The 25,865-nt window shown below is 37.2% G+C and overlaps 1 protein-coding gene and 1 pseudogene across 6 annotated transcripts in view; one reads left to right on the forward strand and one right to left on the reverse strand.

Moving 5' to 3' along the window:
• The window catches only part of Nbeal1 (neurobeachin like 1), a 153,232-nt gene that overhangs the window by 72,176 nt on the left and 55,191 nt on the right, over positions 1–25,865 (forward strand). For all 6 annotated transcript variants that reach the window (XM_085837734.1, XM_085837726.1, XM_021162943.3 and 3 more), the window contains 12 exons: positions 2,036–2,192; positions 3,504–3,662; positions 5,535–5,694; positions 6,740–6,828; positions 10,441–11,004; positions 12,214–12,389; positions 15,067–15,220; positions 15,672–15,800; positions 18,513–18,818; positions 19,132–19,281; positions 21,043–21,200; positions 22,809–22,933. In XM_085837734.1, the coding sequence (XP_085693860.1) occupies positions 2,036–2,192; positions 3,504–3,662; positions 5,535–5,694; positions 6,740–6,828; positions 10,441–11,004; positions 12,214–12,389; positions 15,067–15,220; positions 15,672–15,800; positions 18,513–18,818; positions 19,132–19,281; positions 21,043–21,200; positions 22,809–22,933 (2,327 nt within the window). The remainder of the gene's footprint in view (positions 1–2,035; positions 2,193–3,503; positions 3,663–5,534; positions 5,695–6,739; positions 6,829–10,440; positions 11,005–12,213; positions 12,390–15,066; positions 15,221–15,671; positions 15,801–18,512; positions 18,819–19,131; positions 19,282–21,042; positions 21,201–22,808; positions 22,934–25,865) is intronic.
• LOC115032140 (peptidyl-prolyl cis-trans isomerase NIMA-interacting 4 pseudogene) lies at positions 18,156–18,390 on the reverse strand (annotated as a pseudogene).

Genomic DNA, 25,865 nt, shown 5'->3' on the forward strand with positions numbered 1-25,865 from the left:
CTTAGTGTAAAAGAAGCAAGTTTGCTATGCTACTCATTTGGTAGAGTACTTTCCTAGTAAACAGATTCATAGACACTGTGTTACTGCATGCCTGTAGTGCCAGCATTTGGGTATTAGAGGCAATAGGATCAGAAGTTCAAGGTTATTCTCAGCTCCATAAAGAGTGTGTGTGTTGTAGTGTATATGTCCATGGGGTGGAGGGGAGTATATGTGCATATGCTATGGATGCCAGAGGCCAACTTCTGAGTGTTGGTTCCACTCCCCTTTTTTTATTTTTATTTGTTTGAGACAGGGTCTCTCTGTATAGCCCTGGCTTTCCTAGACTGACTCTGCCTCACAGTGTCACCTTTAATGCTATGATTATAGGTGTAGACACCATGCCCAGCTTCTGGTATCCTTTTTCTTTGAGCTGAGGGCCAAACCCAGGGCACATGCTAGGCAAACACTGTATAACTAAGTTAAATCCCTAACCTCTCTAGTATATTTTTTCTTTAAAGAAATAAATCTTTAAAGAAATAAATCTTAAGGTTTATTTATATTTTTAACTAAAATAAATTCCATTTATTTAATTTATTTTTTAACGTATGTTCGTACACTTGTTACTCTCTTCAGACAAACAGATGAAGTCATCAGATCTCATTACAGACAGTTGTGAGCCACCATGTGGTTGCTGGGAGTTGTACTCAGACCTCTGGAAGAGAGGTCAGTGCTCTTAACCCCTGAGCCATCTCTCCAGCCACTCCGGTATCCTTCTTCATTGCTCTCTATTGGTTTTTGAGGCAAGGCTATTATTACACCTGGAGGCCATCTATTTGGCTTGAATGGATATCCAACAAACCCCTAGAAAACCTCTATCATCCTTTCCCCAACACTGGCTGCCACACTCTCCACTTCTGGGCACTTCAACTCTGAAATTTGGGGTTGCATAGCAAGCACTTTATTGATGAAGTGAGTCAGCTTCCCAGGCCATGTGTGTGTGTGTGTGTGTGTGTGTGTGTGTAGAAGCCAAAGGGTAACCTTAGATGTCATTGTCCCTCAGATTCTATCCACTTGGTTTTTTGAGACAGGGACTCTCCTGCCCTGTCACTCACTATTTTGCTAAGGTGTATAGTAGCAAGCCTCAGGGAGTTACCTGTTACTACCCTCCTCCAGCTCTTTACTACCCTCCTCCAGCTCTTTACTACCCTCCTCCAGCTCTTTACTACCCTCCTCCAGCTCTTTACTACCCTCCTCCAGCTCTTTACTACCCTCCTCCAGCTCTTTACTACCCTCCTCCAGCTCTTTACTACCCTCCTCCAGCTCTTTACTACCCTCCTCCAGCTCTTTACTACCCTCCTCCAGCTCTTTACTACCCTCCTCCAGCTCTTTACTACCCTCCTCCAGCTCTTTACTACCCTCCTCCAGCTCTTTACTACCCTCCTCCAGCTCTTTACTACCCTCCTCCAGCTCTTTACTACCCTCCTCCAGCTCTTTACGTGGGTTCTGGGGAATAAACTCAGGCCCTGATGCTTGTGGAGCAAGTACTTTATAGACTTTATGGCAAGTTCCTAGAAAGGCTTTCTTTTTAATTTTACGAAATACATTTATTTCTGTGTTATGTATGGAGGGCAGGGTGTCATATGCAACGACACGTGTGAGGAGTTAGGCCGACTTGTGAGACTTGGTTATCTCATACTACCACATGGGTCCCAACATCAAGAGTCAGGTAATCAGTCTTGTTTTTTTTTTTTTTTTTTTTTTTTTTTTTTTGGTTTTTCGAGACAGGGTTTCTCTGTGTAGCCCTGGCTGTCCTGGCACTCACTTTGTAGACCAGGCTGGCCTCGAACTCAGAAATCCGCCTGCCTCTGCCTCCTGAGTGCTGGGATTAAAGGCGTGCGCCACCACGCCCGGCTGTAATCAGTCTTGTTAACAAGTGCCTTTCTCTGTGTGTTACTAGGCTTCATTTTTAACATCATGAATTCTTTTATTTAAAAATATTAAAGAAATTAAATTTAAATTAATATTTCAATTTTCACACTTCCATTTTCTCTTTCAGGCATGGTTCTACATGTAATGAGCTATCTCCAGATGATATTCGAACAATAAGGACTTCTTTGTATGGGCTAATTAAATATTTTCTTTGTAAAGGTGGAACTCATGAAGAAATACAGAGTATCATAGGTTACATAGCTGCTACTAATGAAGAAGAGCAGGTAGTATAACCGAGATGAATTTCATTTTACTGCTAAGATACTTTGTCATTTTATAAAGTTATATACTTAATTGCCTAATGAATAAATTTTTTTGATACTGTCGAGATATTATGCAGTTAAAGAAGTACATTACAATTTCTATCTGGAACGTAGTTGCTATAACAAAATAGCAGAGACGAGCTGTCATAAAGAGTAAGGGTTTCCTTTGGTTTATGATTTAAGAGTTTTCCATCCCATTGTCATTTTCCCTTCTTGCTTCTGAGCCATGATGAGTCAGAACATTGGGCAGTAGAGCATAGTAGAGCAAATCTGCTCCTTTTTAGCAATCAAGAGGCAGAAAGGAGCTGAATGGGAAGGAGCCAGGGACAGGAGATAGCTTACAAAGGCATGATTCCGATTCCATTTATTATTTCACCCAATAATACCCAAAGGTAAGTACTCTTACCTTTGTATAGCCCATTATAATCACCATTATATAGCCATTATAATTTATAATCATTATTATAATCTACTCACCATTATAATAGCCATTATAATCACAATAATGACTTACTAGCCATTAGTCAATTGATGAAGTCACTGTCCTATGATTTGATCACCCCAATAGAGCCTCCAGCTAGTGACCAAAAAAGCTTTCAGCACATGAGCCTTTGAGAAAGACACTTCATATCCAGATCATTACACAGTTGTTGTATCTGTCAATTTTCCAATTTTTGTTTGTATTACCTGTCATCAACTTGAGAACTTAACTATATATAAACAATAGTATTAAACAATGCAGATGATATAATTATGAAATTATTTTTTAACCTAATGGAATCTACATCGTTAGGGAGGTTAACAGATAACTGTGAAACAAGAGTATGATTGTCTTGTATGAGGTAACTACAGGAGAATTTTACATGTTGGGGAAACCAGAGTAGACCTTCTATAGAAGATATTTCTTAGGTGCAAAAAGGAAAGAAATCACACTGGAAAATGGGAGTGTGGTCTTCTCAGAGGAGAGTCACTGAATGTCTTTATTTTTCAAAAAGACTTATTTAATAAAATACATGTTTAAAATAAAAATATAAAAAATACATTATAAAAAAAGAAGATATTTCTTTTCATATGGGCAAACAAAGAAGGAATGGTTTCAGAGATACTGAATATGTATAATGAAAGGCTATGCAAAAGGAAATGGAAGAAACAAAATCAGAGACAACAAGCATGGTTTATCAGATTTAGTTTAAATAACTATTCGAGACATTTGCCCTTTTGCTGCCTGTGTACTTAAATGGTTTTTTGTTTTGTTTTGTTTAACTTGAAAAGCTCTTTGGAATTTTGGATATACTTTTCAGTCTTCTACGAACCAGCCCAACTAGAGGTCAGCTTTTCTTACTGCTGTTTGAACCAGGAAATGCTGACATACTTTATGCCTTGCTGTTAAATCAGAAGTACTCTGACAAACTGAGAGAAATCATTTTTAAGGTACAAAGAAATCATCTTTATATCTCAGCAGTAATCAGTATAGGAATCTGCTCTCTCTGTCTCTGTCTCTCTCTCTCTCTCTACACACACACACACACACACATTCACTCAATGACTAGATTATTTTTCATACTCCTTTAGTTTGTAGTACATTTTTCATGTTGTTTGTGAATTTTAAAAAGTATAACATAGAATTAGAATATAGTTAAGTAGTAGAGTGCGGGATTAGCATGGCCTGGGTTTATGTCCCTCCCCTAAATCTACCATTACATTCAAAAAGGCGGCGGCAGGGGTGGGGGGCATGTAGATAAACAAAACTATCAAAATAGCAAATAAAAATTAATATAATCAGATAAATCATCTCAGTGGACTACAACCATTTGATCATATTGTCCTTAACATAAAACTTCTCAGTTCTTCTTCTCCATGCAGTCAATCTGTGTGGTCCATCAGAACATTCAACAGTTTGTGATAGCAGCTGTGACATGGTGCCCCAGAGGTCAAGCAGTAGGCATTCTTCAGGTCGTAGTTTCCTTAGTCCTTATCACAGTTTTATGAGATAAATGCTCTCATTATTCCTATGTTATAGATGATAAAATTAAAGCCAAGAGACTAACAGCTCTATCAAAACACACAGAATGTATTTTATTTTCTATGGAAGCTGTACAGACTCTGGGCTCTTGTGTGATACCACACATTTGAGCTTTTTATTCTCTTAAAAGTAGAAGACCCAGGCATACTTCTAGCAGCTTTTTTCTCTTTAACTCTCCTGTTTGGTGTACTTTATTCCTTCCTGGCATTTGTTTTTACATTGTTATTAGAGTTATTAAGCATATTTTTAACAATTTGTGTTTTGATCACCTGTATTTGAAATCACTAAGCTTTAGAAAACAAAGATGGAATGAGAGGTCTAAAGTGGTTTGTCTTTTGGGGTTGCTTGTGGCTGGTTACCAATGAGGCTTTGCTTAGAAGAAGCATCTACCCTCACTAGGGTTCATTCATGGAGAGGGAATATGTCTGTTAAGAATACTTCTTAGGGATTGTTTATGATATTCTGACAGTATCCTTTAATAGTTTATAAAAAAAATAACCTCTTGAATAACATTGTCCTTACTCCTGGAAATAATGTGGCTAAGGTCAGCCTCTTCCCCCCAATTTTTAGATATGAATTATTTGGGTTACCTCACAAATGTTTTCTGTTCTTGAAAATTGGTTACTGTTAAATAAATGAGTTAAGAATGTTTCAGGCTTGTTGGAACAACATGATGTACTAACCAGAACCCCGGAGCTCTTGTCTCTAGCTGCATATGTATCGAAAGATGGCCTAGTCGGCCATCACTGGAAAGAGAGGCCCATTGGACTTGCAAACTTTATATGCCCCAGTACAGGGGAACGCCAGGGCCAAAAGAATGGGAATGGGTGGGTAGGGAAGTGGGGGGCGCTATGGGGGACTTTTGGGATAGCATTGGAAATGTAATTGAGGAAAATATGTAATAAAAATATTAAAAATCAAAAAAAAAAAAAAAAGAATGTTTCAGGCTGCATGTGATGGCACACAGCTTCAAACCTAGCACTGGACATCAGGCAAGCCTGGTGTCTACACAATGAATTCCAGGCCAGTCAGGGATATATGGAGAGAGAGCTTGTCTCAGAAAGGAATTTGATGATAGCATAATAATAATAATAATATCATCTTGACACATGAACATGTTCTTCATGCCTGCTAGCTGTATACACTACTCTTTTATTTGCCATATTTAGAGTTTTAGCATTATTTAAACACATACAAATACATTTCAGTACAATATATTGTTAATGCTCCAAAATCCAATGTATCTCTGCATTGAAAAGACTAATACTTTTTGTGACCAGGTCATGGAACAAATGTTAAAATGCACAAATGTTTATGAACGTAGTAAACAACGTATCCGTCTCAGAGAAGTTGGCTATTCAGGAATTGGACTCCTCCTTAATGAAGCACCAGTTAACACATCTCTTATTAAAAACCTTGTTAACCAAATCATTAATACAGGTAAGACTGGGACTCATAGCAGTGATGTGTTTAAGAAATTGGTTTTCCTGGAGCAGGGCTATCTGAGAAGCTGCTGTCTGTCGTGGGATATGTTCTTCTAGCTGGGCTGTCTTTGTCTTGTTTGGCCTCAGTGGGAGAGGATGCACCTATTCCCGAAGAGAGTTAATGTGCCAGGGGATGGGGGTAGGGGTGGGCGGGTATCCAGGGGGATCCCTTCTCTCTGAGGAGAAGGAAGTGGGGGAATTGGAGGAAGCAGAATGTAAAGTGAATAAATAATAAATATAAAATAAAATAATTGAAAATCTAAAAAAAGAAAAATATTTTCAATAAAAAAGAATAGATTTTAAAAAATAAAGAAATTGGTTCTTTCTGGAAGACTTTTTTAATGTCCCTTTATAGGTTACTTTTTAAATTATCTGTTACTTGATTTTCTAAGGTGTTCCTCGGAGAATGTATTTCTGTAATTGTTTTTTTTTTTACTTTCCAGGACGTAGCTTTAAAGTAAATGTCTACTGAGGAGGTAGCCAAGTTAATAACTGCCTTTCTAAATAAGAAAGGGGCATTAAATAAAATATGTATAAAAAGAGCTTAAATTTTTAAAAATACTTAAATTCTTAAAGATGAAATGAAAACTAATTTGAGACATATTTTCTTTCTAGTTTTGTGTAATAATTTTTTTTTATAAACTTAGCCATAAACTAGAATTTATGGCAGATGCCCTGCCTAGGTGGGGAAATTAACTTAACTTGCTTGAGTCATTTACTAAGTAGTTTATCACGTATCATTGGTAATCCAAAATAGGTATATAAAAAAATAATAATATTACATTCCTGCAGTATAGACAATATACTCAGGCAATCAAAGAAAGATAAGTTATTTAGGCTTAATTCTAGTATTATCAAACTGAAGTTTTGGGGAGGGGAGAATTTGAACATATCTGTAGTTCTCTTTGGAAAGTGAATAATTATTTCACCATTTATACAATAATAGTATTCTTATTTTGGATATCCATGAAATTTAATTTTTAATTTCTTTTTTATCATAGATCCTGTTATTAATTTCAAAGATCTATTATCTGTAGTATACATCTGTCACAGAACACATGTAAATGTCAGAGTGGTCCTCTGTAGAAAGGTTAGTAAACTTTCAAGATACATTTTTACAATAGCATCCTCAAACTATGACAGTGGTTTTCATTGAGTGGTTTGTGGCAGATGTAATTTTTTTGTTTGCTTGTTTCGTAATAGTTACTATTTTTTAAGCGGTTTCAATTGGTCATAGTGGTGTATATCTGTAATTAACAACATGTGGGAGGCCCAGGCAGAAGGATCCTAAGCTGGAAGTCAGCCTGTATAGTGTAAGACTAACTTAAATACATATATATACACACACACACATATATATATGTATACACATACACACACATATATATACATACATATATATACATATATATACATATATATACACACATAAACAAATGTTTATTTTACAAAAGAATTAACTTTATGTGATTATAAGAAATCAGTATGTCAGTTTTTGTTTGTTGCTTGTTCTGCTTGAGACAGAGTTTCTGTATAGCCCTGGCTGTCCTGGAACTCACTCTGAATAACAGGCTGGCCTTGAACTCAGAAATCTGCCTAGCTCTGCCTCCTGAATACTGAGATTAAAGGTATGCACCACCATGGCTTGCTCTAGTAAATGTTTTATTAAAAGTATTTGCTAAATACTTTTCTAATATATTTAAAATAGTTTTCTAATAGTTTTAGCTTTACTTATTTTTATGTAAATATTCCCTTTCCACAGTCTAAAATTTATTACCATAAAATACAGTTCTCTACCAAAATCCTCAGTGTGTGTAACCTTCCTTCCTACTCCCTTTCCATTCTTACTCTTTCCTCTCTTGATGTTCCCTACTTCCTCCTCCATTTTCACTTTTGAGACACAGTCTTGCTAAGTTTCTCATCCTCACTTTGAAGCTGTGCTCCTTCTTCAGTGTCCTGAGTGACTGGCATCCACTACTACATCTGTTTCCAGTTCTGGACATTTCTAATGGAAATACCATATTTCAAAGTGTCTGACTTTTAAAATATATTTTTAAATTTTCATTTTATTTATTTATTTATTCATTCATTTATTTATTTGTGTGTGTAAGTGTGAGTATGTCTATGCTGCAGTGAGAAAGGAAATTTGAGGACAAGTTGGGGAATTTGTTCTTCTCTATTTCTTCTAGAACTCAGGGATCAAACACAGATCCTTAGGCTTGGCATCACGTGCCTTTTTCCAACTGAGCCATCTTGTCTTTCCATGTTTTTATTAACATCTTCTTAGGGGGGGTATGGGGGACTTTTGGGATAGCATTGGAAATGTAATTGAGGAAAATACGTAATAGAAATATTAAAAATTAAAAAAAAATCTTCTTAAGCATACCTTTACCTATTTATGGTAACCCATCTTTAGGATATGAAATATACTTGCATCAAAGTGGGTTCATTTACATTTCACATTTTGACAGATTTTGCATATTGTCCTTCAAAATAATGAGCAGATTGCATTTTCACATTGTTCTGTATTAACTTTACTTTGACACTGAATCTTAATGATTTGGAAAAGATCATATAAATTGATTCTTTTCGGTATGAAATTAGATTGAGACAGCTCACATTCATTGTTCATTGGCTTTTTTCCATGTGTAAAACATAAAAAAGGTCATATTTCTGAGTTATAAAACTATGAAAAATTGTTTATGAAGAAAAGCCTCAACTGGAAGAAAATAAATTGGAGTTTTGCAGCACTGGAAGAATAGTAGCACCATGACAGGGTTACCTTCCTGAAGAAAGTCTTCATGCCACTGCTCCTTCATTCTGTACTAACTAACTAGCATTGCTCATCTGTGCTATAAAACTGGTCATTGGTTAGTTCATATTGTTGTTCCACCTATAGGGTTTCAAACCCCTTCATCTTCTTGGGGACTTTCTCTAGCTCCTCCAGAGCTTGTGTCTCTAGCAGAAGATGACCTAGTTGGCCATCACTTGGAAGAGAGGCCCCTAGGTTTTGCAAGGATTATATGCTCCAGTACAGGGGAATGCCAGGGCCAAGAAGTGGGAGTGGGTGGGTAGGGGAGCGGTGTGGGGGGAGAGTATAGGGAACTTTCGGGATAGAATTTGAAATGTAAATAAAATGTCTAATAAAAAAAAAACTTGTTGGAATTTTCATTAGAAAACAGACAATGATAGAGTGAAATATATAGAAACTTACTTGCTATGTGATTAAAATATCTTAAAGATCTTAACTAAATTTCTGACTATTTCTAAAAACTGTTTTGTTGTTGTTGTTTTCTTTTCCTTTTTTTTTTTTTTAAGATTTATTTATTTATTATATGTAAGTACACTGTAGCTGTCTTCAGACACACCAGAAGAGGGAGTCAGATCTCATTACGGATGGTTGTGAGCCACCATCTGGTTGCTGGGATTTGAACTTTGGACCTTCAGAAGAGCATTCGGGTGCTCTTACCCACTGAGCCATCTCACCAGCCCCTTGCTGTTGTTTTCAAGACAGGGTTGTGTAGCCCTGGCTGTCCTGGAAATCACTCTGTAGACCAGGCTATCCTCGAACTCATAGAGATTTGCCTGCCTCTGCCTCTCCAGTGCTGGGATTAATAACATTTACCACTACCATCCAGCTAAGAACTTATTTTTTATTTCAAAGAAGGAACTCATTTAGGAAGAATTCTTACATATTGTAATGTGGCCATTTATTCTTTAACTTTCTTAAGCTAAATAACAGTGTGCATCTTACTGAAATTAATTTTTTGGAATTAAAGTGATTTATCCTATTTCTTTTTTAATGCAGCCTTACTTAAAAAAAAATATTCTTCCAAAAGTAGTCATTAACTTGACTTGGAAAAAAAACCTGGAAGTAGAAAACATTCTCCTTCGAGTGCTTGGGTTCTGTACTTGTGTGCCCTACTGTAATACTCTTCAAGCATATGCCTGGCACATGTCTGCCACTCAGTAATAATCCCTGCTGAATAGAAGCAATAAGCTCAGGAAAACTTTTTTGATTAAGATAATGATCATGTTACTGCAGTTTATGCATACTGTCATCTTATTAATACTTTATCTCAGCAAATTAATACCTAGCATGGTTTTGAGAATCATTTTAGTTTTTGTGTTCTTTTAGCACATACTTTAGTACATGTTTACTCTGTGCAAGAATAATATCAGATTAGGTAGAACCACAATATCAAATAGTTCCAAATACTGCAATGCTAGATAAGAACATACCCCTGCATGATAAAGATGTATCAGTGTGTAAGAGTGCTTGCACAAGCATGAGGAACTGAGTACAAATCACCAGCACCCATGTAAAAAGCTGTGTGCTGCCGGGTATGCCTGCAACCCCAACATTTTAGAAGCTACATAAGGTAGCTGAGGGTCTCTGACCATTACCCTAGCTCCAGGTTCCATGAGAGACCCTGCTTCAAGGGAATGAGTTGGAGAGTGATAAAACAAAACACCTCAATATCCTTCTCTGGCCTCCGAGTATATGTGTATTCATCTGCACACACACATTCACATACACCATGCACACGGAACAGAATCCTAAAGGACACCTTCTTATTGTTTCTCGTTAAATTACTTTGTTATTAAAGTAATTGAAGAGACCTTTTCATTAAAAACTTGTGTACTTTTGATGAGTTTTGTATTTTTTGTTGTACTTTTTTGTTTTGTGTTCTCTTTGCAGATATTACAGATTTTGCAGTCCCAGCCAGATGCAGCATACCAGATATCACAACAAGTGGGTTGGCAAGACACCTTTGTTAGACTTTTTTTAAAAGCAAATTTTGAAAATCTAAATTCTCTTAACAAACATGGGAAGACAGTTTCAATGAAAGAAAATAAAAATATGTCAACTGAAGATGTTAAGAGAAACTTTGAAAAACTCGATGATGAAAAAATGATGTTAGCTGACGTATCTTCAGACCATTGGAGTTTAGAAGATAGTCAGTCCCTGAACTCAAACACACCATTATTTCAAGAAGATAGCTCTGAAGGAGAATTATCTTTCAAGTCAGAGAATCAAGAAGAATTCTGGCATAGTAGTAATACTTCCCATCTGAGCTTAGATCTCAGTGGAATTGATGCATGTGAACTGAGCGATAGTGGAAGTCAAGTGCCAGACAGTTCACCTAGCACTCCATCTCCAGTCGAGTCTACTAAGTCATTTTCTATGCAGTCTGACAAAGAAAGAAGCATCACAAATGAAACGGGCTTCAGTGATGACTTGTCTCTTCTTGAAAGCCAAGAGGTAAATTTGCTTATCTTTCCAAATAAGATTTTTTTTAAAAAAAGATTTATTTATTATTATAAATAAGTACACTGTATCTGTCTTCAGACACACCAGAAGAGGGCATCAGATCTCATTACAGATGGTTGTGAGCCACCATGTGGGTGCTGGGATTTGAACTCAGGACCTCTGGAAGAGCACTGAGTGCTCTTAACCGCTGAGCCATTTCTCCAGCCCTCCAAATAAGATTTTTAATATGCTAGTTTTATACTTAATTCCTTTGAGGTATATACGCTGTTATTAATATTTTCCATTCATATTCTAAGTCTTGTGATCTAAAATTTAGAAGGGTGATTGTCACTTGTAAATATCTTACTTTATGTTTGGTTTGATGTGTGTGTATTTGTATATGTGTGGTAAAAGGAATGAGCATACTAGCTTGTACATGTTAGGTTATTTTATATTGTGTGTATGAATATTTTGCTTACATGTATGTATGTGTACCATGTATGTGCCTGGTGCCTGTGGAGGTTAAAAAAAAAAAAAGGCATTGGATGTCTTAGAACTCAAGTTATGGATGGTGATCCATTACTTGAGTGCTGGGAATTGAACCTCCGTCTTTTGCAAGAGCAGAAAATGCTCTTAACCACTGAGCCATCTCTCCAGCCCACCAATTGCAGTCTTGAGAATAAAGCTTGCATCTTATACATATTGTGACTCCAGTCAATAAAGACATGTTAAAAGGGGGCAGGAGAGGTGGCAGTTAAGAGCACTTACTGCTTTTCCACAAGACCTGAGTTCTTACAGAATGCACGTCAGGCAGCTCGAAAAGATATGTAACTCTAGCTCAAGGGGATCTGACAGCCCTTTTTGGGCAGCTATATTCATGTACACATACCCACCACAGACATATATATCCACACATAATTAAAAACAATAAAATTTTTTAAAAATGTTTAAAAGTGTCTTACATAAAGCTGGGCATGGTGGTGCACGCCTTTAATCCCAGTACTCGGGAGGCAGAGGCAGGCGGATTTCTGAGTTCGAGGCCAGACTGGTCTACAAAGTGAGTTCCAGGTCAGCCAGGACTATACAGAGAAACCCTGTCTGGAAACCCCCCCCCCAAAAAAAAGTGTCTTACATAAACAATAGGTATATGTAGATGGTTCTATAATGTATTTTAACGTTACCTTCACCTAATAATTTAGTATTGTTTAATGTTTTTTATAGAGATGTGAAGAAGAACTTTTTCAGCTGCTTACAAATATTTTGAATTATGTTATGTGTAAAGGACTAGAAAAATCTGATGAAGACACTTGGATTGAAAGAGGACAGGTGTTTTCAGCACTAACTAAACCAGGAATATCAAGTGAGCTGCTTCGACCCTCAGATGAAGTAAAACTAACGTAAGCATTCAGTTAATTTTTTTTCAGCCCCCTTCTTGGAATGAGTGGGAGTCTAAAACTAAATACTGAACACTTAATTCAGTATATAGTAGAAGAAGAGAAGCAAAGAAATGGTTTACTTTTTTCTTTCTAGGTTTTACCATTCTGGTAGAATGTAGAAAGAAGTACAAAATAAATCCCAGTGTCAGGAGATTAAATGTATTTGCACTTAAGTGATGTCAGGTGTGGTGCAGATGGGCCGTATGGGTGTTCTGTTTTTAGGTTTCTGAGAGCCCTCCATACTGATTTCCATTTCCAGTCATTTCCGTTCTCAGCAGCAGTTTAGGAAGGTTCCTCTGTCCCCACAGTCTCACCACCGTTGTCGTTTGTTCATTGACCTTAGCAAGTTGAGGTTCTAAATCCTCTCCCGTTTGGAGTCTGGTTTTGTTTTGTTTTGTTGTTGTTGTTTGTTTTGTTTTGTTTAGATTTGACATGTTTTCTGCTCAGATTTTACAGAGTAGACTTTCTTTGCCTTACTTGTTTATCTGAACTGCTTCTTCCCAGTAGATTCTTAGGTTTGCTTTCATAATCATGTGTAGAGCTCTTGAACACTGGTCATAGCCATTTTTTCTTTATTAATATTTGAATTATCCCATTATGCTTATTCTCAATTCATGATACTCTCTCCTTTGTATGTGTTTTGGTATAAATATGTATATATAACAGGCATATGTGTAGGTATTTGTGCACATATATGCGTAAGGCTTTGGAATCAGCTTCAGGTATCATAGTTCCTCTGGAGTTGTCTACCTTATTTTTAAGACAGCATCTCTTGGGGATCTGGTGCCCTCCAGTTAAGCTTGCTTATCTGGTCAATAAACCTAAACCCCAGCAATTCCCCCGTCTCTACCTTTCCAGCATTGACATTGTAAGCACATGCCACCATGCTGTATGTTTTATGTGGATGCTGGGAGTTGAAGTCAGGTCCTCATGCTTGCATGGCAGACACAGCACTTCACTGACTGAGCTGTCCCCCCAGTCCCTCCATCTGTACAGTACTGCCCAATTATAATAACAACAAAAGTAATGGACAAAAACAATTAGATGAATACACAATGGAAATAAAAGTATAAAAGCACCCAGTTAGAGCATAATAAAGCAGACACAAGATTTAGAATACTCTATAGTTTGAAAACACACACACAAACATACTACTATAAAGTACAAATATTTGTCAAGGGACAAAGCAAAAGAGTAAAATAAGTTTTTAAGATAAAGGATGACATGTTGAAATGGATACTTCTTGCGTGCTTGAATTCGAGACTTCTGGTTAAATGCATGGGTATGGGTGCCTTGAACCTCTGCACCCTGATTTTGCTATGGTTATAATGTTGGCTGAGTTTGTACTAGTATACTTGTTTGGTCTAGTGTACTCTGCATAGCAGATCTGTCTTCATTATGGTAGTTTCTCTTCTTTGTGTACCAGGAACCTCTGCTGGCCAGTTTCCTTTTCAGTCTAGGCAGATTCCATTATCCTCCTGAGGTTACCCAGATAGTACCCTCCAATGTGACTAATGCTTTGGCTGGGATGTGGTTCCCAAGTGTGTTGTGAATGTGAATATGTGAAGTGAGCATAACCCACAGATCTGTACCGACTGATGGCCTGTCTTAATGTTTTTAAGACCTCTTGAGTCTTGATTTCCTGGAGGGATGTATTTGAAGGTATCAAGCATATGGCTTGAAGAATGGGGAGGTTGCTTTTTAGTGCTATCAAATTCTAGGGTTGTTCTCAGTTGATGAGATCCACTTCCAGCCTCTGAGGATGGGAGTGTCTTTCTCTGAGTGACTTCTCTACCTGATATGACCCTCCTGTTGACTAAAATTTTAAGCTTGTTGGTGTCTGGCGCTTCCGCTCTCTCCAGTTTCTCACTAAGCCATCTTTCACCTTGTGGCTATAGCTGACTATATTAAAGCTTTGTCCTCGGGTCCTCTTGTTAGCTCAGGATTTTCTAATTTTTTAATTTTTGTTTTTGTCCTCTCACCCCCAACTCTGAAAGGGCCTTTCTGTATAGTGGTGGCTGGATGGGAACTCACAGAGATCCTCCTACCTCAGCCTCCCCAGTCCTGGGATTAAAGATTTGCACCACCATTCCTGGAGGTAACTCAGTGGTAACAGGAGATTCTCAGGTTGGTGTCTGCTCACTGCCCTGCAAGTCATAGAGAGTAGCAGGGATGTTTTCCTTTCACTGCTGACTCATCCCTTAGAGAGATCACTGTCTCACCTAAGCTTGCAACTCTAGATGAGGAGCCTGAAGGCTGTGGGCTTGTCATCAGGGTGAGGCTGCTCATCTCTTGCTGGCTTAGTTTTGAAAGGCAGCATCTGCTTCCTTGTCTTTTTCCTCCACAGTTTCCTATACCTCTGTTGAGTTCTCATTTTCTTCTTCTATTTCTTTCTTTGGAATAGAACCTGGTTTTTGTCTTACTCTAACTTTTTCTTTCATACTGCATCACACAGAAGCAGCCTCCATTTTACCCAGAAGTCTGCCATCTACAATCTTAGTGGCAGCCTGCTGGCGAGAGTGTATCTTTGGATTTGCAATGTTGGTAATCAATAACGGGCTTGGGGTTTTTCATTTTTCTTTCTAAGCTTATAATGGTATGTGAGAATGGTTTGAAAAGAACTTTATTTTACACTTAGTTTGCTACAGAAGATGTTAGAGTGGGCAATCACAGAAAATAGAGATGCAAAAAGTAGTCCTGTAACTGCTGAAAATGCCTTCCGACTCATGTTGATCGTACAAGACTTTCTGCAATCAGAAGGATTGGTTAATTCAAACATGTGGACTGAGAAGGTTAGTAATGGCCTTTTGAAATTTCATTTTAGGGTTCAATGTAGTAGCCAAAGCCTGTGATTTTATCATTTATAAGGGCAAGGCAGAAGGATTATCATGATTTGAGTCTTATATGGGCTACAGGTCAGTCTGAGCTACAATGTGATGATATGCTGTTGCAAACAGAATGAAATATAAGTAGATAAATAGCTTAAGTAGTTCAGAATCATTTAAAGAATGATATTTGCAACACTTCCTTTTGGAACTTTAGTGTTTAATCAGATGCAGTAACATACCTACCTAAGATGAAGAGTCAGCAGGTTTTGTTGGTTTGTGCAGTGGATCTTGTTTCTTGACAGCTGTTCAGTGAACTGCTTCAGCAGTAATGATGATTGTTCTTATTGTTGAAGAAAGATTATCATTACATTTTAAAAGTGAACACTTTTATTTCTCAATTTTTCTTTCGTGATAGCTTTTAGAAGATGCCACGCAGCTCCTTGACTGTCTCTCAGTATGGTATTCTGAGAATCCAGTATGGGTAAAACTCTCTCAGATTCAGACCCAGCTGCTTCTAGAGTTCATCGGAAGAGGCAGTTTGCAGGTTTGATAATCCTTTCATGCTGTATTCTATCTTCTCACACACCGTAGCTACTAATGTAGTAACCAGATATAATGCCCTTTCAGGATGTTCAAATTATATTGTATGTGTTTATTTTATGTACCTGTGTTGTACACACATGTTCCATGGATGTCAGAGGCCGCCTGTGGGGTCAGTTATTTGAGTCCACCACATGAATTGCGGCAGGCATGCACCTCTTCCTACTGAATCATCTCTCAGACGCCCTGATCGATGTTTTTTTGATTCCAAAAAATACTAAGCCAGTTGGAATTTCACTTTTGTAAGGTCAGAAAGGAGCTTAAGAAGCAGCTTTTTTTCCCTCAGTCCTAGGACTCTGTGTGATTTTAATATTTGCTTTTATTGGGTTTACTCATAGATCATCTGCAGTCAGTGTAGCTTACTAATTGCTGAGTAGCCAGCAGAGAGATTTATGCATGTAAAGTCTAAGAATTGTAATTTTAGGAAAAATGATTTACAACAATTTTTCTGTTTTACTAACTTTAACTCCTTTCCTGTTTTACTAATCCAAAAATTTAACTCTTTATACATTTGTTCATTTATCAAACACCAATTATGTACATGCTGTTATGTACATTGTTTTCTTATGTGCATTGTTCTGCTAGATTTTAGAACTAAAGATAAAATATGTTAGCAAGAATATTTATTTTATTGTAAATTAAAATGTAAACGGTTAGAAAATTGCTCTGCTGTTTGTTCTGTCACTTTTCTATTCTCAGTAGGTACTTTTAGTCATGATAAAGTTGATATCTATTTACTGTGTGTGTGAGAGACAGAGACAGAGAGAAAGAACATGAGAACATTTGGGTCACAGCATGCCTGTGGAGATCAGAGGACAAACTTGGTGTTGGTCCTCAACTTCTCCCTTTATTTGGAGCAGGACCTTTTTGTTGTTTACTGCTTCATACATCAGTGTTTGCTGACCTGTGAGCTTCCAGGGATTCTCCTGTCCTGCTCTCTTGTCGTGCTATAGGAGTGATGGAGTTACAGTCAAGCACGAACATGTACAGCTTTTATGTGGACCCTGCAGATTCAAACTGAGGTCATCATACTTGCATGACTAACAATTTACTGAGCCATCTCCCTAACCTTGTTTTCTTCTAATACTCAGTTTTGTTATTTGATAAAGGGATATTTAGGATGAGGCTGAATTCTAGTGCTGTTCCTAAACTCAGTGTAATATTGCTAAGAGTCTGGAGAAGTTAAAACTTGAATTAACGTAAGGTTGGCCTATTAAAATCAACCTCTAATCTCATGGTTGTATTCTCCTTCCTTCTCTTTCCTCATTTCCCTTCCTCATTAGTTCTTTCCTCTTCAGTGCTAGACATTAAATGAATAGTAATTGAGAGTTCTTCTTTGATTGAGCTTGTGCTCTTAATATATATTTACCCTAGGAAGTTTAAGGTTAATTAAATTTCTAGTTAAGGACTCATAGACTCCTTATATATCTTTATGTATCCAAATAGTTATGAGACGATGTAACAAACCACCAAAACAGACTTAGTACATTTTTTTCTCTCTCTTCGCCTTAAGGTTGCAAATGGCTACAATGGCAGTTGGGCCTATTTTCAACTGTATTTGTCCCAGAGGAATCTACTAATGTTTCCTACAGTCATTGTTGGTGGATAACTCTCCACTAATCTGTTGTGCTTCTGTTTATCATGTGACTGGCTGCTCTTGTTTTCTGTTCTTCTGTTTTAGTTTTTGTTTGGGGGTTTTGTTTGTTTGTTTGTCTTGATATAGGGCCTCTCTATTTAGTCCTGGCTGTCCTGGGGTGGTTTTGTTTTGAGATGGAGCCCTGGCTATCCTGGAACTCACTAACTAAACCAGGGAGTCTTCAAGCCTGCAGAGATCTGTGTACCTGAGCCTCCTAAGTACTGGGATTAAAAGTGGAAGCAGCCACAGCTGGATATCCACTCTTTTTTGAGTTTTTTTATATAGTGAATAACTCTGGAAGATAGAAGGCATTTTTCTTTCTAGAGCAAAGGGCACGTTTTTGACTGGTATTGTAATAAAGCTAATCTCTTTCTCTGTATCATACATTAGCTGAAAACGCACTGTAAAGTACGGAGGTCTCTGAGACTCGGCGTTTCTCTCTGAGCCGCCACTCTATGTGCTGGTGTCTTCTGGTTTTTAATCTCACTTAGAATTGGAGTTGGGCAATCAGTCCAAATGGTGATAGAGTGCTTATTAAAATTTTGTACGTCTTTGTCTCACCAATTAGTTTTGTGTTTTTTGTCAATGTCTATGAAACTGTAACACACTTGTTAGCTTAGAATTAAATCAGATTCATCAGTATTTTTTTTTAAATCTTTCATGTTATTTTCTCCCTTCAATTATAATAATATGCTATCCAAATTTTGTCTTAACTGGTAGGTCTGTAAACACAGGCTTATCCATCCCACATGATTTTCCATACCACATAATATGTGTCTGATATTTAGTGCATTGCCACCACCTTTAGTTCCCTGAGACTTCTTGTCACCACTGTCACTTCCTGAGGCTGCATCTCCTTTCCCTCCTTTCCAGAACCACCTTTCCCCTTTGGTGGCCTCTCTTAAGCTTGCTGTTAAACTCTCAGTTCATAACTATTGACAGCTAACTTATAAAACTTGTGAACCGTATTAAATGTTTGCTTTAGTTTGCTCTTTTCTCATTGAGCCTGTTTTCTTCCAGGTTTGTGCAATGGCATCAGCTAAGCTCAATGCTCTTCTTCAGACCAAAGTGATTGAAAATCAAGATGAAGCATGCTATATTTTAGGGAAACTAGAACATATTCTAAGTCGGTCAATCAAGGAACAGACAGAAATCTATTCATTTCTGATTCCCCTTCTCCGGACTCTGGTTTCTAAAATTTATGAGCTGCTTTTCATGAACTTGCACCTGCCTTCCTTGCCTTTTACTAATGGAAGCGCTTCATTTTTTGAAGATTTTCAAGAATACTGCAATTCAGAAGAATGGCAAGTTTACATTGAAAAATACGTAAGTTTTAAAAATGATTTGTTTATGTGTGTGCAGGCATGAGTGTGTGCATGTGCATATATGCAGGTGTGTGCTTCATGCAGGCATGAAAATTAGTGTGTGAAGTCCTTTCGGAGCTAGCATTGCAGGAGTGTTGTGTGAGTGCTGGGCCTGAACTCCAGGCCTTGGGCTTGCTCCCTGCAAGTACTTTTAACTGTGAGGAGGCTCTCTAGGCCCAAAGTTTTATCTATTCCCAGCAAGACCTTCCTGATGATTTATCACTTTTATAGAGGAGTGTGCAAATTCTTTGTATTCTTTCTTTTTTTTAACTAAGATTGTACCTTACATGAAGCAGTATGAAGCGCACACATTTTATGATGGCCATGAGAATATGGCACTTTACTGGAAGAATTGTTATGAAGCCTTAATGGTGAATATGCATAAAAGAGACCGAGAAGGAGGAGAAAGCAAGCTGAAATTTCAGGTAAAAACTATCCAGTGTTTTCTAAATTGACTTGTTCATGTTGGCTACAAGCATTAAATTAAATTTAGGTGGAATAATTCCACCAGAATTTTGGAAACGAACATACTCAAAAGATATTCCATAATTGGGATGAAAACAGTTGAGATCAGTAACCATTTTAATAGTAGAACATGATGTGAAATAATTATGTAAATCTTATAAATTATGTGAACTTGTTAAGATGAAAATCTATTAGTAAATACTACTAAGGTATCTTGATACATCCCTCACACAAATAAATAAATTAAAAATTTTAATGTAAAGTTATTTTGTTTGTTTGTTTGTTTGTGTGTGTGTGTGCCTGAATACATGTTTGTGTCTGTATATGCACAGGAGTCCTGAGAGGTCAGAAAGGACATTGAATCCCTGGAACTAGAGTTACAGGTAGTTGTGAACGACTATGCTCGTGCTGGAGCTGCTGAACCTGGTTCTTCTTAATCCCCAAGACACCTCTCCAGCCCTGTAATTTAACCAAAAGACAAACCAACAAACAAATAAACAAAGGCAGACGAGGAGGAGAAATGTTAAGTCTAAAATCTAGCTCTTCAGAATATTAGCAAAATAGATAAACTTGTAATCAGCTTGACAAATCAAAAAGAAATGAAAATTTACTTAGAGCAAAAATGAGAGAGTGTGTGTGTCACTATCAGCCCCACAGAAATCAGGGCCACTGTGAGTTTCTTAGCACTATTTAAAGTTCATTTAAAACCTGTCTACAAGAACCATCAGGTTCTTGTAGACAGGTTTTAAATGAACTTTAAATAGTCTTTTATCTAAGTTAATTTTTTTTTTATACATCTTCAAAAGGAGAAAATGCAGGGCCTTAGTAATTTACTGGCAAATTCTACCTAACTTACTTGTATGCTTAGTTTTTGCAGCAGTGTTATATGTTTTCTGTACCTGCCAAGATGACCATGAACTTAGGACCCTCCTGTTTCACTTTGCAAACACTTGCTTCTATACTCAGTTTGTACCTTTCATTGATTGATCCCAGGGCTTATGAGGCAGACATGCTACCAGTCAACCCACATCCCAGCCATCCCACTACTAGTATTGAAGGAAGACGTTACATCCATGTGATAAGGGCATTGATGAGTTGATACCTAGCTTTCATGGGACTTTGTGACTTCCTTACTTGTCTCAGCAGTGATCTATTTTAGTGTTGGTTCTCATACCATTGATTCCTTCCTACAAGTCTGGTAACAGCCACAATTTATTGACAGCTTGTTTTTCTGGAGTTTTAGTAGATGTTTTAGATCTTAGTCCTTTTCTTTCTTTCTTTTTTTTTTTTTTTTTTTTTTTGGTGTGTGTGACTATCTCATATTTCAGAGTGGCCTCAAACTTGATAAACAGCTAAGAATAACATTAGACTTCACATCTTCCTAACTCCACCTCCTTAGTGTTGGGATTGCAGGAGTATACCACCACAATTGGGGTGCTTGGGAACAAACCCAGGTTGTTAGGCTCAGCAGTAGGTGACTTTTATTGATTATTTTATCAGCCGTAGAGTGAGTGTCTGTGTCTGTGTGTCTGTATGTGTGTTTTATTTTTACGAGTCAAAGAAATCTTAAGTAGAACATAGCTAAAATTCTACCGTCCTCATCAAAAAGAAGTATTTTAATGAAATAAAATTATGTTCTTTCTTTTTTCATATACCTTTTTTTGTTAAATTAAATAAAAATTTATGGATACATTACTCTCATCTTTTTCTGTTTATTTCAGGAGTATTTTGTGGAGCCATTTAATCGAAAAGCCCGTCAAGAGAACTTGAGGTACAATAATATGATTAAACAACTTAACAGTCAGCAGTTGGCGGCTGTTAGACGCTGGAAGGCGATACGGCTCTATCTTACGTGCGAAAGGGGGCCTTGGGCTGAAAAGTAGGTGCATGTTTTGCTCTTTAGAACTGTGGCATTATATGTTAAACTGTTAAGCTAAGTATGTTTTACTCCAGTTCTTTAAAGAGAACTTTGAATTCCTGTTCTTTATGAGTTGGTTTTGAATGACAGGAGGTTTGTGTGTACGTATTACTGGTCATGTGCTTGGCTCTCCGTTTACCCTAGTGTCACATGCATTAGACTTTAGACTCTAATACTCCATAACAGTGCTTCTGCATTTCTCACATCACCTTGTTAAGCTAGAGTTAGTGACGTTATGCACTTCAACATTTTACAGCTTAATATCGTCACTTCTTTTGGTATATATATTTTATAGCCCTTGTTTTAAATATGTAGTAAAGTAAACCTTTTGTTTATCTTTTTGACGCTCTGATCAGTGGATAAATATTTAGTTGGTGGCCACCTTTGAGCTATGGTGACAGTGCCACTGTGGATAGTTGTACCAGAATGTTCTGAGAGCATGCGTTTAAATCCTTTTGGGTATATAATATACATGCAAGTTCTGCATCCTACTTTATGTTTAGCTTAGGCATTGGCAAGGGAATGTCAGTATGTTTTCCAGTTTCACACATCCTAACTGATAGTTGTCATTCTCCAATTTTTCAAATAGCTCTTCCATTGTGCATATAAAGCATGGTCATATGATTTTGTTTTTCACCATTCTAATAACCAACAATGTTGAGTGCTGTTTTGTGTACTTGTTGGCCATTTGTATGCCTTTGAAGAGTGTTGGCTTGTTTCCCTTGCCTAGTTCCCCCACTGAATGATGGGCTTCTCACTGAAGTTGTGTGTGTCAGAATGTATGTATTCTCAGTGACTCTTCAGGTGATTTGCAAATATGTAGATGATTTTTCACTTTCCTGATTGTGACCTTTGTTCTTCAGAAGTTATAATTTTAATAAACCTAGTTTTTTTCTTTGCATGTATTTTATAATGTATTTAGGAAAGCATACCCACACCCAAGGTCATAAAACTTTACCTTTTCTTCTAAGAGTTTTATCATCTTAACTTTGATATTTTGGATTTTGATTCATTTGCAGTTATTTTTATTTGTAGTAAAACTTTTTAATATTATGGTTATGAAATTGTATTTAGCATGAAAGAATAAAGTAATGAAGTTAGAAGTCTGAAAGCTAGTGTTCAAATCTTACTTCTCTACCATTAAACCTCATGGCATCTTGGGTAAGTAATTTAAATTCTCTTAGGTTCATATATGTTGCAGTTAAACGTACTCATTTTAGTTTTCTTGACAGTTGTCCAGATGATAAACATAAACATTTACATTTGTTTCGAAAGTAGCTGCTAGCATATAGAGTAGTAGGTTTCCACATGCTGTTTGCACACATGTGCCATCCGCTGCTCTTACTCAGCCCCACTCCGCTGCTCTCCTTCAGGTTTACCCAAGTCTGCTTTTTTGTAGTGCTGGAAATCACACCCAGGGCCTTGTGAAAACTAGCCAATTGTTATATCTTGATCATTTTCTAAAGTGTGTTGAACAATTGTGAAGCACTTTATACTTGTTTATACCCTTTAAACAATTAATCTTTATAACTTTAAGTAATTTTACTTGTTTCATTGTGAATTTTATAGGAAACAGAATCAAATTCACTGGAAACTAGCCAATGTTGAAAATTATTCCCGCATGAGACTTAAACTGGTACCAAATTATAATTTCAAAACCCACGAGGAAGCTAGTGCCTTGAGAGATAATTTAGGTGAGTTACAGAATCTACCTGCTTTTATAGACAGATGTTGACAGGCTGCTTACTGTTGTTTATTGTTTTAGATGTTTACTTAGAAACAAAGGGGTATAGTATTTTAAAGTGTGTGTGTAAATTGGTACATGAATTCAGTGTTGTTAATTTTGGCCTAAATCTAAGATGAGTGTGTGTTTTCATTGACTATAACTTTCCAAAGAAAGCCAGTATTTTTACTGTATTTCATTTATGTTTTGTTGAGAAATAATATCCTTTCCTTTGACTATTACATTATCCTACTTCCCCATCCTTTAATTTATGACTCTTTTATAACCTGCCTCCCCCCTTTTTAATGTATATGACTATACTGTTATTTTCTTTAGACACACCAGAAGAAGGTATCAGATCCCATTACAGAAGGTTGTGAGCCACCATGTGGTTGCTGGGAGTAGAACACGGAACCTCTAAAAAAGTGCTCGCCTCTCCAGCCCAACCTGCTTTTAAAGAGCCCTAATTTTTAATGTCTTAGATGTGCCTTGTTTTAGAAAAGAATACTTTGCAAATATTTACCCAAGTAGTATTTCAAAATGGATTTTAAAGGGGTTTCTATAACTTTGTAAGAAGCTCTTCATTATTGGCTGTCATTTGTTCTCTTTTGAAGAAAAGTCTGAAATATGCAGAAGTATTTCCTGTGATGTGTCCATGGCACCTACATGTTTGCCAGGTCATAATTATTGTCACTGTAGCTGCTTCTGTACCACTTGTGTCTCATGATAGGTTTATAGATTAAACAAGTGCCAAATTTTAGACTTTTTTCCCATTTAACATATTGACCATTCCTACAAAGCTGAAGAAAGCCAGTATATCACTTAGGATTCTATGTTCTAAAGTAAATCAGATAATTATGATTTTTTTTCTCTTAATTTTTGTCTTTGATACAAACACTAACTTAATGTATCTTACATAGCAGCTTACAGTCATATATATAAGCCTCTCTGCCTTGTCAGTTTCCTGGCACTTGAACACTTCCTCTTCAAAATGTAGCTGTCCTCATTACCTAGCAGACACCCCCTCCAGTGCATCACTTTAGTTTGGTAGTAGTTTCAATCATGCTATTTCCCTGCTATTTTCCAAGAAATCCTTCTCTGGGAAATTCCCACTCCTTTTTCCTTACCCTCTCTTCTCTGCGTATGAGTTTATATCCTTTCCTCTTACCTCAGCTGTCTTAAATTCAGGAAAACCACCGTCCTTTTTTCACCTCAACTTTACTCACTGCATATTTTAAGAAGTATTCCAGTTCAGTGGTGACAGTAAAACTGGAGAGATGGGAGAAATGGTGCTCGACGGTAGTGAAAACTAGGAGCAAGCAGTGGCTCATCCTACAGTGCTTTCTGCTGTGTGCACTTCACAATTAAGTGCAGAGTTATTTTGTTTACTTCTTAAGATGGTTTGATATTTTGCCAATTCATGATGTTCTTTAGTAAGAAAATAGTTGCTTGTTTTGTTTCAAGTACACTTTGCAAATAACTCATTGCAAATATACAGAACAGGGTTATGTCATAGACTTTTCTGTAAAATGCTTGTATGTAATATTTTAATGAAAAGCCCATTAAGAACTCAAGACACCTAGTTTGCGATGGATAAGAAAATCTAGATTCCTATCTGTAATCACAGTACTTGTGAAGTAGGGGCAGAGGGGCAGAATGCCAGTGTCGTCGTTTGCTATGTAAAGTTTCTCAGGCTCGGGCCACCTTGAGAGACCAAATAAACGGATTCTTTTGACTGAGGAGCGTAGTGTCTGGTGCATGTCTTCAATCCCAGCTCACGAGGCAGTTCAAAAGGAGGTATCTGGAGTTCAACCCAGCCCAGGCAGCGTAGTAAAACCCTGACTCAGAACAGACAGAAAATTAAAACACATCTTTTATTATTTCTTTTTTTTGAGATTATAATATTATTACATCATATACCCCTTCCCTTTTCTCTCTCCAAATTCTCCCATGAACCTATCCTTGCTCTATTTCAAATTCAGTCTTTTTTGTTACATGCATATGTGTATATATTATATATCCCCACACACACCCCAAATCCATTTAGCATGTCTGTTGTTGTTATTGTCCTTGTTCAGCTCATATTTACACAGTCTAACCATGTGGTTAGACTTTATGGATGTATCTTCTGATGTTCCCAGGAGATATAGTCTCACGGTAAACTTGCTCTTACAGTCTTTCAGCCCTCTTTTCCAAGATGGTCTCTGAACCTTAGGTTTGGGAATTGTTTTATAGATGTATCCAGTTGGACTCAGCTCCACAAATCTGCATTTTGGTTACTTATGTTTTTCTGTAATGGTCGCCATCTATTACAGAGAGAGGTGTTCTTGATAAGGAGTGAGGGCTACACTTACCTATGGGTATAAAGACAAATATTTAGAGTGTAAAGTATTAATGCTAGTTTGCTAAAGTGGCAGCTGTTGGTTCTCCTCCAAGATCCATGGCTTCACTAGTCCTGAGTAGTTGGCTAGGTTTCTAGCACCAGCCAGAATTTCTTTCTTGTTGAAATCTAATTTGATCTTTAGTCCAATTAGAGTTGTCGCTAATCACCAAAGGATGTGTGCCACTACTGCATCTTAAGGTCACCATGTTGTGCTGGTCGTTGTGGTTCATAGATGTCATAGTGGGTAGGTCTTTTGGTTGCTTTCTTCCTTTGGAAGCTCACTTGAAGCACTTGGTGTCCTCAGCAATAGGCACTTGTTTTCTACCTCTAGAAGGAAACCAAGGACAGTAGCAAGAGCCCATAATGTTTTGGGAGTCTCTTGGTCAATCTTGATCAACAATCATGAAACTCCATCTTCTCATGCCAGGTGTTGGGTTTTTGTTATTTCAGCCTCCTCTCTTCTGTCTTTATCTCCCTCTCCCCCTTTCCATTTTCCTCGTCAGATCAGTAGCATCCTGCT

This window comes from Mus caroli, unplaced genomic scaffold (genome assembly GCF_978045245.1).
Source record: "Mus caroli unplaced genomic scaffold, Mus_caroli_1 scaffold_1, whole genome shotgun sequence".
Classification (NCBI taxonomy): domain Eukaryota; kingdom Metazoa; phylum Chordata; class Mammalia; order Rodentia; family Muridae; genus Mus; species Mus caroli.